Source organism: Typopeltis vanoorti, chromosome 1 (assembly GCF_054136105.1).
Source record: "Typopeltis vanoorti isolate ZY-2024b chromosome 1, IOZ_Tvanoo_1.0, whole genome shotgun sequence".
Taxonomy (NCBI): domain Eukaryota; kingdom Metazoa; phylum Arthropoda; class Arachnida; order Uropygi; family Thelyphonidae; genus Typopeltis; species Typopeltis vanoorti.
Genome location: NC_143549.1, coordinates 118,353,226 through 118,366,199, shown reverse-complemented (window position 1 = coordinate 118,366,199; position 12,974 = coordinate 118,353,226). Strand labels below are relative to the sequence as shown.

At 33.8% G+C, this 12,974-nt stretch overlaps 1 protein-coding gene across 1 annotated transcript in view; it reads left to right on the top strand.

Moving 5' to 3' along the window:
* Positions 1 to 12,974, top strand: part of LOC150110348 (uncharacterized) — a 220,889-nt gene that overhangs the window by 145,329 nt on the left and 62,586 nt on the right. Inside the window, exons 15-16 of the mRNA XM_090396252.1 lie at positions 6,215 to 6,358; positions 10,151 to 10,294. Of these exons, the coding sequence (XP_090252378.1) occupies positions 6,215 to 6,358; positions 10,151 to 10,294 (288 nt within the window). The remainder of the gene's footprint in view (positions 1 to 6,214; positions 6,359 to 10,150; positions 10,295 to 12,974) is intronic.

The following is a 12,974-nucleotide window of genomic DNA, read 5'->3' as shown; positions in this document are numbered from 1 at the left end:
AGAATGTAAAGGAAGATATATCATTTAGATTTACCTGGATGTATTCTCACTACTAATGTCAATAATCCCTTCGCATTCAGAACCCAATAATAAAAGAAAGAAAGAAACTCTCACAGTTATTTCGACATTCCCAATTTCTTCCCTGTATTCTGCCAGTCACCTCTTTTTGTTGTCAGCCGTTGGTGTTTAGCGAAATCATATTTTCATTTCAACTGAAATGGAAAAAAATTAATTTAATTTTGTTAATATCATGAAGGAACATCATTTTAAAATTCCCCAGTTAGATTCATTTACTTTAGCAGCAAAAGAATGCACTCCCGAACAAATTGTTAAATGTGGTCAAGGAATCACCACTAGTAGAGTATATAAAAAAGATTCAGCTATATCAACTTGTATAAAACCTGGACTTGATCTATAGCACGACAGATGACCAAAGTGTTAACGTAAATATTTCAATAAAACATTTTATATCTTGTTAATATATTTACCATATATTTTCTGACTGTATTCTGAAAACTAATTTCAACATTCCCTTAGGCATTGATCCTTTAGCTTTCAAAAACCTTCAAGCAGTGAATAAACTGTGACATCAATGCAGATGCTTGACATTCCCATTCGTGGTTTACGAGTGACCTGTTTTTCTTCTTGCTCTTCTCTGCCATTTTGTGCAATTCAGTCATAATATTTTTTTTTCATTTCTATTACATTTATTCGAATTTAATTTTATTTTCTTCATCCCATAAAATAAAATCATACCAAAAATTAAATTAGCAATTCCTCTTTCTTTTGTAGCAATAGAATGCACACCACAACAAATCGCTAAATGGTTTGGCCGCTTCCACAGTAGATGGAAATAATATAGTTAATTCTAGGTACAAATTTCCTTTCATTTTATAGCTCTATAGATCATCTTTGTCCAACGTATTTTAATAATATAATTTCATCCTATTTTTTAGTTAACTGAATAATATGGATTAACTGTCCTTCGATAGTTAAAATATGAAACACACAGAAAAAGTATAATAGCGTTCAGAATTTTCTGACTGTATTCACACAATTCCTCAGGTTACCAAAACAGTTCAAGAAACAAATATACTCTAACATCATCCCTTCAACCGCATTCTTATTTATCATTTGACTGAAGTAGTCTTCTTGTCATTCTACGCATGTATTTGAAAATACAGTATGGCTATGTATTTCTTCAACATATACACTCAGCAACATGTATGCATCTGTTCTTTCCTCTATCCTAAGCGTACAAACTTTGTTGTTGGCTGCATTTATGCGCCAATCAGAATATTTTTTTTCTTTTTAAGTCAATTGAAAAAAGGTTTAATTTTAATATAATTAACGGCTATTGTAGTCTGTTTTTGTTTAGGAGTGTCCCTATTTAAATACATTGGCTAACATAACTCAAAAAAGGGTGTATATGGGCGGGTATAGAAGGCAATTATGGCAGAATAAAAAATGTGGAAAAATTTGTACATACCTTGTTTGTGGTTTAAAGATGCCTTCTAAATCCAAGCTCCTGCTGGAGGTTGTTTGTAAACGGGGGGGGGGAGAGGGAAAGAATATGGAGGTGTGCTTGAGACACGGGAAATAAGTTTGGCAACCCGGGTTACTATTAATAATATATATATAAATATATATATATATATATATATATTATTTTGTTCTAGTGGGAGGGAGGGGGGGCAAACGAAGGGTATCCTTGTGTGGAAACTGGGACAAGGGTTTTACGGGGTCTGGACCGTTTCGGTCATCGTCTGACCATCGTCGGAACTTTGTGGGAATGACTGTAGGATTATGTCAAGGCTGCAAGTTGCATCTGCCAAATTAGGGCATTTGTTGTCGCTAAATGGCCGGAGGCGTGGCTTAATTTGTAAGTTTTGGAACGTCCAACATTCGGAAATTAGGTAGGGGCGGTGGACGTTGATAGAATTTTCATCGTATTTTATGGCAATAGTTTCGGATATTCTAAGCATTGTTTCGTTTTCTTGTTTGTCTATGATTATGGCTTTGTCAATTTGGGGGATATGTTTTAGTTCAAGGGCGTGAGCAGCAATTTCTGTCTTCCCAGTATTCTGTGTTTTGTTTTTCTTTTTGATGTTGCGATGTTTTTTTGTGTTCAGATATTCTGGAATGGGATTATTGCAATCCCTGAAGTGCTCTTGTAGTCTAGTCCAGTGCATCCCAAACGTCTGGATGTCAGGGCCCCCTTTGCAAAAATTAAAATATTTCACTGCTCCCGTCGAAAAAAAATCATAATAGAGATATATTATGATATTTATTGTATTTATATTCAATACAAAACATACACAGCGAATATTGCAAAAATCAAATGCATATATTACATTTTTTGCCTCTTACCGTTTGGTTCTATGCAGTCTGTTCTGGTAAAATATGGAATTTGTTTTATTTTTTATCAGACACTTATCCATCTCAGGGTTAAATTTTTTAACGTAGAATAGATCAAATAATATCACCACTTACCGATACTGGCACACCACAGACTGATAACATGAAATGAGTGAATATTACCTGAATAAGGGAATCTCCGGACCAGGAACATTTTTCTCTTTTGTGACTTTTCTCCCTTTAAGGTAATTAAGCCTAAAGCGAAACAGACAGCAAAGGCAAGTTATTAAAACGTGCATATGATTGGTGCGGTATTAACAAAAGATCGCGCAACTGAAAGATAAAAGCATAGCTGACAATTGAGTTGAAATGCTAACTCTCCTCAACCGAATTCCATATGTGAAACTGCCATAACATTCATTATATATATATATATATATATATATATATATATATATATATATATATATATATATATATATATATATATATATATATATATATATATATATATATATATATATATATATATATATATATATATATATATATATATATATATATATATATATATATATATATATATATATATTACTTAGTTTTAACACTTTTAGGTAGGGGCGGTGGACGTTTACGAATTTTAACACGTTCGGTTGAATTTTATTGCTGCCTTGGGAAATCGAACTCACACATATCTAATTAATAACAATAGTTTTTAGTTAGATGCTGTGTTTGCCCATGCAACATATGGTTTTGTTTCAGTCTATACAGCATAGTTTCTGTATGAGGGGACATGCGATTCATTAATTAGTGTGTTTTTATGCCAGTTGTCTCTAATTGCACTATTTGTTGAGAAATATATTACACAGACTCCTCATACCTTATTCACTGGCATAATAAAAGTACTGGTTTTTATTGCCTCTGCAGTATAGTGGCTGTTAGGGAGGGTGTTGTTTACCACTGCAAGGGAGTGAGTTACTATCTCCCCACATGAACTTGTCTAAGCTTTTTTTTTCATGTGTGAAGTATATGAGAAACTTTTATTGGTAACAGAAAACTAGCTCGGATGACAGTGATAATATAAAACGAGTTTTGATATGTATATAAAGTCAATATCAACAGTCCCTGTTAGGAATGCGTGATGAAAGGGACAGGAAGATTTGGAGCTTCCCTGGAGAGCATTCGAAGTAAATACAATTAACCACTGCTTTGAAATGAAACATATGAATAAGCAATATTTACTAATATTCATTAAGCGTAGAAATACGCAGGAAGCTAAGTTTGTGAACCAGCACCAATGTGTGAATTTTTCCATTAAAATATAAAAAATTAAAAAAAGAATATAATAAATAATAAAAAGAGCCTGTGTAGCTCAGTGGATGTGGCGTTTGCCAACCACGGCGCTTGGCCACACAAAGGAAGTCTTGGTTTCGAGTCTAGTCGGCGACTAGAGGAAAAACCCGAGTTTCCGGGAGGAAAAACCTGCTTGCCCGTGCCAGAGATTGACTAACTCGGGAACCGGTCTTGTGGGTTTTGAGTCTTTTTGAGGTTGTGTGTCTCATTGTAGTTTTATCTATATAAAACTGCAATGAGACACACAACCCACGCACTACACGCACCCCCTATATGTTCGAGAACATCAAAACCCACAAAGACGGTTATCCGATACGACCCATAGTCTCCTACAAGAACACCACCACAGCTCCCTTATCAAAATTTGTTGCCAAACTCGTCAAACCACTACTAACAACGTCTATCTGTATGATCAAAAATACAGACGACCTATTCTGGAAATTAAATAACACTACTCCATCCCAGGATGACATCCTCACCTCACTAGATGCATCTTCATTATACACCAACGTGGATGTTCCCAAAATTTTAGACATCGTACACACACTACTCACTGAGGACCACACCCTACACACACGCACAAAATTAACCTAACGACATCATTAGTTTGATCAAACTCACAATATCCGCCAACTTCTTTAAATTCAACAACTCCTTATATGTTCAAATTTTCGGTCTCCCAATGGGCCAAAACATCAGTGGACAATTAGCGGAATTATTCCTGGCACACATTGAATCACTTCTACTCCACCCTTCCCCCCCCCCCGGCATCACCTTCTATGGCAGATACGTAGAGGATATTCTATGCATTGGCAAACCCTCACACATCTCCAGCTTACAAACATCCCTCAACAATTTTAGCAACAGACTACAATTCACCATGGAAATAGAACAGAACAAATCCATCAATTTCTTAAATCTTACATTAATCAGAAGCCATAACAGAATAGCTACGAAGATATTCCACAAACCCACACATGTCGGAAACTACCTCCATTTCAATTCATACCACCCATATTCCGTTAAAAAATCAGTCATCCTATCACAATTTATCAATGCTTACAAATTTTCATCCAACAGCAATTTTCTTAACACAGAACTCAAGTTTTTAACACAGGTTTTCAAAAATCGCAACTACCCCACACATCTAATAAATTACGCGAACTATACGGCAAAATCCCGTCTTAACGATAATACAACAAAAGCAGACTTCCCGACAGGCATGGTCATCAAATTGACATACATCCAAAACACATACAAAGCTTACAAATACATTTTCAAAAACACGGACTATAAGCTATTATTCACCACAAACCAAAAATTAGCAACTCTCCTAAAACCTACTAAATCTCTCACTCACACAGAAATGTTCGAACACCACAACGTAGTCTACAAATTTCCTTCTCAAAAAGACTGTGACGTCACCTACACAGGCTATACAATTAGGTCGTTATGGGCTAGACTACAAGAGCACTTCAGGGATTGCAATATTCCCATTCCAGAATATCTGAACACCAAATAACATCTCAACATCAAAAAGAAAAACAAAACACAGAATACTGGGAAGACAGAAATTGCTGCTCACGCCCTTGAACTAAAACACATTCCCCAAATTCACAAAGCCATAATCATAGACAAACAAGAAAACGAAACAATGCTTAGAATATCCGAAACTATTGCCATAAAATGCGATGAAAATTCTATAAACGTCCACCGCCCCTACCTAATTTCCGAATGTTGGACGTTCCAAAACTTACAAATTAAGCCACGCCTCCGGCCATTTAGCGACAAAAATGCCCTAATTTGGCAGATGCAACTTGCAGCCTTGACATAGCCCTACAGTCATTCCCACAAAGTTCTGACGATGGTCAGACGATGACCGAAACGGTCCACACCCCGTAAAAACCCTTGTCCCAGTTTCCACACAAGGATACCCTTCGTTTGCTCCCCCCTCCCTTCCCCTAGAACAAAATAATATATATATATATATATATATATATATATATATATATATATATATATATATATATATATATATATATATATATATATATTTATTAATAGTAACCCGGGTTGCCAAACTTATTTCCCGGGTGTCAAGCACACCTCCATATTCTTTCCCCACTCCCCCCCCCCGTTTACAAACAACCTCCAGCAGGAGCTTGGATTTAGAAGGCATCTTTAAACCACAAACAAGGTATGTACAAATTTTTCCACATTTTTTATTCTGCCATAATTGCCTTCTATACCCGCCCATAATGCCCTAAACTATATATATATATATATATATATACCCTTTTTTGAGTTATGTTAGCCAATGTATCTAAATAGGGACACTCCTAAACAAAAACAGGCTACAATAGCTGTTAATTATATTAATAGTGTTTAAGAGGAGTAACATGGAAATTTCCCAGAATCTATACTTAGTTTAATTTTATTTTCTTCATCTGACGAAAGACCGTCATATTGAGAATAACCTCGTCAATTTCCTCTTCTTTATCAGCAAAAGAATGCACACCAGAACAATCTGCTAAATGTGGTCCAGGAATGGCTTCGTGTGAAGTAGATGAAAATGATACATCTAAGTCAACTTGTACTTGCCTACCTGGTTTCGATTTAATTCTCGATAATTTACCACAGTGTCAAGGTAAGTATTTTAAAAATTATTACAACGTATACATATATATATTACAACAAGTACAACATATATATATATATATATATATATATATATATTGAAGATTCTATTTACTTTTTAAAATTACTTTTTAAAATATATTTTGAAGATTCTATTGTCGACATTTTAAAAATAATAATATACTGACTAAAAAACCGATAAGGAAGGAAAAACTTTAATAATCACTACTACTTTCGTCACAACTCCGATTTCTTCAGGTGTGTAAATACGTAATTATAAAAAACTGGAAAAAATAATAACAAGTTAAATAACATGGACTTCTCACGTAAACAAATTGGAAATAGCAACAGATAAATTTGAAACCGGTGTCGGCGTGGTAGTTCTAACGTGAGGCAAGAGTGAGTGACCACTGACTCGAGAGCGCCAGAACTGAATTGCTGAACTGTGAGAATCTGTCAGGTTGTAGCTAAATTATTGTTCATGTGTGATTGGATACGTCTATCAAGTTCCTTCGCCGCATTTATGAATAGTGACGTAAGATTCCAGTCTATCTAATGTTGTGGTTCTTCTAGATTGGAGTTATCGGAGAAAAGAACATGACTTGAGAGGGTGTTTGCACGGGTTTACTTATAACAGATATCACGTTTGTTTTTCCACGCGTTGAGAGGAAGACTTATCGGTTTGTCCTTATTACGGACAAACCGATAAAATCATCTGGTAATGCAATAATTTTATCGCACTCGCAGATGATTTTGACCACTCCAGGAAATTGAAGTTGGTTGTGTCTTTGTTTGGGTTGACCCACAAAAAACGAAGTTTTGGTAGGGTGGTGAAGTAAGTTTTGATGTTAAATATTTACCAGTTTTGGTGAGAGACAGCTTATATACGATAATTGAATATGAGTAATAAGATTGGAGTTATCTTCTGGCCCGAGGTTGAAGACGTGAATTTAGAAGATTAGAAGATTCGTTATGCTTCGAGATGAATAGCCGTTGTTCAAAAATATTCTTTTGAGGTAGTAGAGTTCAATTTGAAGAACTTCTTCTGAAATAAGAGATCTCCCTCGATGGGCTAGAGTAGAAATAATACCAAGTTTCTGCGGAGGGAAATGATCAGAAGAGGCATGTGAATATCTGTCACTGTGAGTAGATTTACGAACAATCCAAAATTTAATTACTCTTCCAAGATAAACAACTTATTATTTTCTGATACTTACTCTCTCTTACAAAGTGACCCTACGAGACAACTTCACAACTGTAGTAACAACCTACTCAAATCTACTTCAGAACTCCCTAGACATATCAGATTACCTCTCCGCTCTCTCCATCCACTAATTCCTCTTTTGTACAGCCTCCCGAAGATCCAGAAGGCAGACACTCCCTTAAGATCGATTGTTGAAGGCACTGACCTTGCTTCTTCCTTAAAACATCTCATTGGTAACTCTTCCTCATCCATTAAAAATTCTGAAGGTTTGGCATCTAAGATAAAAAATTTAAATCTCAAGGCCTCTGAAGGAATAGTTAGTTTTGACATTGTCTCTCTCTTCACAAATGTACCCAGAGAACAAGTCCTCAACATACTGAAAAACAAACTTTCCAAGAAAATATTTACCCCTTCTTTTGCATTGCATAAATTTCCTCACCGCCTATTAGAAAAGAGACAGTAATTAAAAAACATCATAATAATATGCTCATTTGTTCTACTCTTCAAAAATTACACTACGAAATGTAAAACATACCAAAATATATCAACCCGAACTCTTTTCATATTCCAATTATATCCATTAAATTCTTCGTGAGATTAGGTTTTGCATTTCTGCTCGTGTATGAAAAAATATATATTTAGTGAACAGTTTTTGAAATATTTATGTATCCCTCACATCCCCTCGTCTGTTTTTTGCAATCTTTGTTCTTGTCAGAAATCGGTGTTTAGCTAAACTTATTTTTCGTTTCAAGTAAAATAGAATTTTTTTTTCATTGAATTTAATTTTCTATATTTCATTTCTTAATTAATTAAATAAACAATTAAATTAATTTAAATTAAATTAATTGTTCATTTATTTTCATTTCATCTCATAAAAAACATCATGTAAAAATCACTGGAAAAATGCATTTACTTGAGCAGCAAAAGAATGCACAGCAGAACAAATTGCTAAATATGGCCCGGAAATGGCCTCATGTAGATGAAAAGGACGAATCTTAGATAACTTTTACTTGCAAATCGGGTTTCAACTTAAAAGTCGATAAGTCACCACAATGTCAACGCAAATATTTTGATAAAATATTTTATATGTATATTAAATACGTAATAATGAACAGCAATGCTACTTTATGTAAAATATACAACAGGCCGGAAAAAAAGTTATCGCTTAATGTTTTCTAACTGTATTCTCAAAATTGATTCCAATAATCGCTCGGCGTAATTTCAAAAATGGATTCCCTTCTGATATCAACGCTTCCGCTGTATTGTCAGTAATTATCTTAGAGTGAATACATCTGATTTCCATTTTAAACATGTCCTGCAAATACAGCATATATCAATATATTTCTTCAATGTACAAAGCTAGCAACATGTTTAGGTCTGTTCCCTTTACAATCGTAGGTCCGGAACTTTTTTGGTTCTCCGCCATTGGTGGATTTCGGGATAAAAATTATACTTTTTTCTTTCCAAGTATTTTAATTTAATGATCGTCCTGAGGATATTATCTATTCGATTTCGTTTTCTTTAGATAAAAAATGTATACACCGCACAGCAAATTGCTTAAAGTAGACGAAACCGATACTACTAATTCCAATAATACATATGAAACTGATTACATTTTTGAAGGTGGAGAATTGTTGGTAGAGAGAACATATATATTTTTATAGGTGGATTATGTAGTTACAAGTTCTGCTATCTGCAGTACTTGTAACTACATACTACTATCTGCTACTATCTGCAATGATGTCACAGTTTCACAAAGTGTGAAACTGTGACATCACTGCAGATAGTAGAAATTCCCATTCGTCGTTTCCAAGTGACCTGTTTTTCTTCTTGCTCTTCTCTGCCATTTTGTACTATTCTGTCGTAATATTTTTTTTTCATTTCTATAGCATTTATTCGAATTTAATTTTATTTTTTTCATCCAATAAAATAAAATCATACAAAAATTAAATTATCAATTACTCTTTCTTTTATAACAAACGAATGCACACCACAACAAACCGCTAAATGGTATGGCCGCTTCCACACTAGATGGAAATGATATATTTAACTCAAGGTGCAAATTTCCTTTCATTTTATAGCTGTAGATCACATTTGTCCAACGTATTTTTATAATGCAATTTCACTTTATTTGTTAGTTAACTGAAAAATATGGATTAACTGTCCTTCGATAGTTAAAATATGAAACACACTGAAAAAGTGTAATAGTGTTTAGAATTTTCTGCATGTATTCATACAATTCCTCAGGATTACCAAACAAAACAGTAGAAGAAACAAATATACTCTAATATCATGCCTTCTGCCGTATTCTTATTTATCACCTGACTGAGGTCGTCTTCTTGTCATTCTACGCATGTATTTGAAAATACAAAATGGCTCTATGTATTTCTTCAACATACACATTCAGCAACATGTATGCATCTGTTCTTTCCTCTATCCTAAGTCGTACAAACTTTGTTGTTGGCTGCGTTTATGCGCTATTCAGAATTATTTGTTTTTCTTTTTAAGTCAATTGAAAGAAGTTTAATTTTATTTTCTTCATCCGACGAAAGAATATCATATTGAGAATAACCTCGTCAATTTCCTCTTCTTTATCAGCAAAAGAATGCACACCAGAACAAACTGCTAAATGTGGTACGGGAATGGCCTCGTGTGCATTAGATGAAAATGATGCATCTAAGTCAACTTGTACTTGCCTACCTGGTTTCGATTTAATTCTCGATAATTCACCACAGTGTCAAGGTAAGTATTTAAAAAAATATTTTTATAAGTATATTAACTACATGATAAAGAACAGAGATGCCGCTTTTTTATAATATTCTAGAGATCGGAAATAAATAGGTGTCACTTTTTGATATTATTTTTATTAATAATTCAATTTCCCTTGTCTTATTCTTAGAAACTTTTTGTTGTCCACCATTGTGCATTAATCAGAAGATTAATATTTCTCATTCGAAATGCATTTAACGAATTTAGTTTTATATAATGTTTGTTGGGTGAAAGGTTACAGTAGTGAAAAGTACTATTCAATTAGGATTTCTTTAGAGCTAAAAGTATCCACAGCCCAGCAAATTTCTAAAAATATATGAAAATGATTCATCTAAATCTACTGTTAAACGTAAATCTGATTTGGTTTTAGAGCTCGAGAATAAATCGTCGACTCAACGGATATATTTCAATGAAATATTTCTAAGTAGGTTTTCTCTATTAACGATAAACACCAGTGTGAAGTTGTTTTTTATCTGCAACATCCCATTGCATATTTTATGAAACGGTGTTTTGCATGTTTGCTTACATCTGAGAGTTTTTTGTTTTTCTGTTCTTCCCACCTAAGGAAATATTTATCTTTGTTTCATTATCTAACAAGATTTGCAAGATCAAATTCTCTATTACATTATCGCGCATAACTCTTTCAAACTTCCTTTGTTGTCTGCAATTGTGTGCTATCGAATGCACTGTATTATTCACATCAATTTCATTAAGAAGAGTTTTGATTCTTTTTCGTCACCCGTAAAATACTATTATGATGATAATTAAACGATTCTTTTTTTTTATCGACAAAAGAATATACTCCCCAGCAACTTACGTAATGTCATCTTGGAATGGCCATGAATAAAGTAGGTGAAAATGATGCATCAAAATAAAGTTGAACTGCGAAGTAGGTTTCGTTGTAATTTTCGATAAATCACCGTACTCTCAACCCACGTATTTCAATAAAATATTTTTTATATGTAATTTAACTAAAATAAAATACAGTGGTGCTGATTTATTTAAAATATTCAACACATTGTAAAATCAAATATATCGTTTACCCTTTTCTGACTGTATCTTCACAACTAGTTCGAATAATTCCTTGGTGTTCACAACTTTATAACATTAACTCTTATTTATTCATTTATCTTATTCGAGTGGACTCATCTCCTTGCCCTTCTTCTAATGTATTGAAAACATTTTAATGTATTTTTGCAACAGCGACTTTTTCAAAGACGTATTCTGCGACATTCAATTGCCTAAGTCTTACAAAACTTTCTTGTCATTCATTGTGTGGTATTTAGAGTATTAATATTTTTCATTTCAAGTACATTGAAACGATTTTAAGTTTATTTTTTTATCATGAAAATTTACTGGTTAATTTCTTTTTCTTCAGCAGCAAACATGTGCACAGCACAGCATTTTCTGACCTGAAGGAATCTGTTTTCTCATAATGCCCAGTTTTAAACTTCCCCACCCATCTAATAACTATGCTGGGCAGCAATTATTTTGAAGCACGAAAACTTTGGTTCGCACCTCTGTGTCTTCGAATTTCTTCAAAACCTCTGACATATTTCTTATATGTACTAAACGAAAAAAAAAAAACACTTCTTTTACAATTTAATGAAACATGGGGAATTGGTTTTAAGATATGTTCTTTCTTCTGGTTATTTCACTTGGATTAGTATAATTTCTCATCTTGGTGCTTATCAGAAACTTTCAGCTCAACCCCTCGTAAATCTAAATTAAAATAATAATACTGAATTTCACGAGGAAATACAGAAGAGTATGAATCTCAAATGTTCGGAAATATTATGTTACATGGTGATGTGAAATATAAACATTGTTGACCATTGTACGACTCTCTATTTCAAAGAATCTACGAAGGATTTCTCAGTTTGTTACCATGATATTTTCAATTCCAAAGATTTCCAGTTAACATGTTTTTTTTTTTTTTAAATTTAAGAAATACAATGAAATTTATTAAATATTTGATATTTATTAAATATCAAACTACCCAGGGATATTCTAGTTAAGTAGCACCGATACATACCTATATTTATCATATATAAAATAAATATATAAATTGCTTGTTAAGAAATCAATGGCCATCATGGTGCGAGAAATAGTGTGAGGAACAAAGAGCTAAGAGCTAATAAAACACTTTAACAAGACGCACGATTTCCTTTCGCTGTGATGACTGCAGTCATCCTATGAGGAAAACTTGATTCAAACGTACGATAGCGATCGATTTGAAGGTTTGATGATTCTTCTTGTATGTATGTAATGCGGTCCTGGAGTGTTGAAACGTACGTCTCTTGACCTAATCCGAGGCTCACGTTCATCACCCAGGTGATTGAGAGAGTTGAGATCAGCGCTCTGTGGAGACCAGTCAAGTGGCTTACATTCATGTCCAAAAACAATGCAATTACAGCAGCAGACTTATTGACAACGTGCATTGTCTTGCTGACAGAGACAATATTCAGTTCCGTACAAACACCACAAAGTAGGAAGCAATATAATGTCAAGAATGTTCATGTACCTCTAGGAGTTCAACGATCGTAGCATCACAAATGGAGATCCGAAGCTAAACCCTGAAAACGAGAACCATCCCATCACATAGCCATATCCGAATTTCAGAATTGGGGTCACGTACTCTGAAAAGACCCAC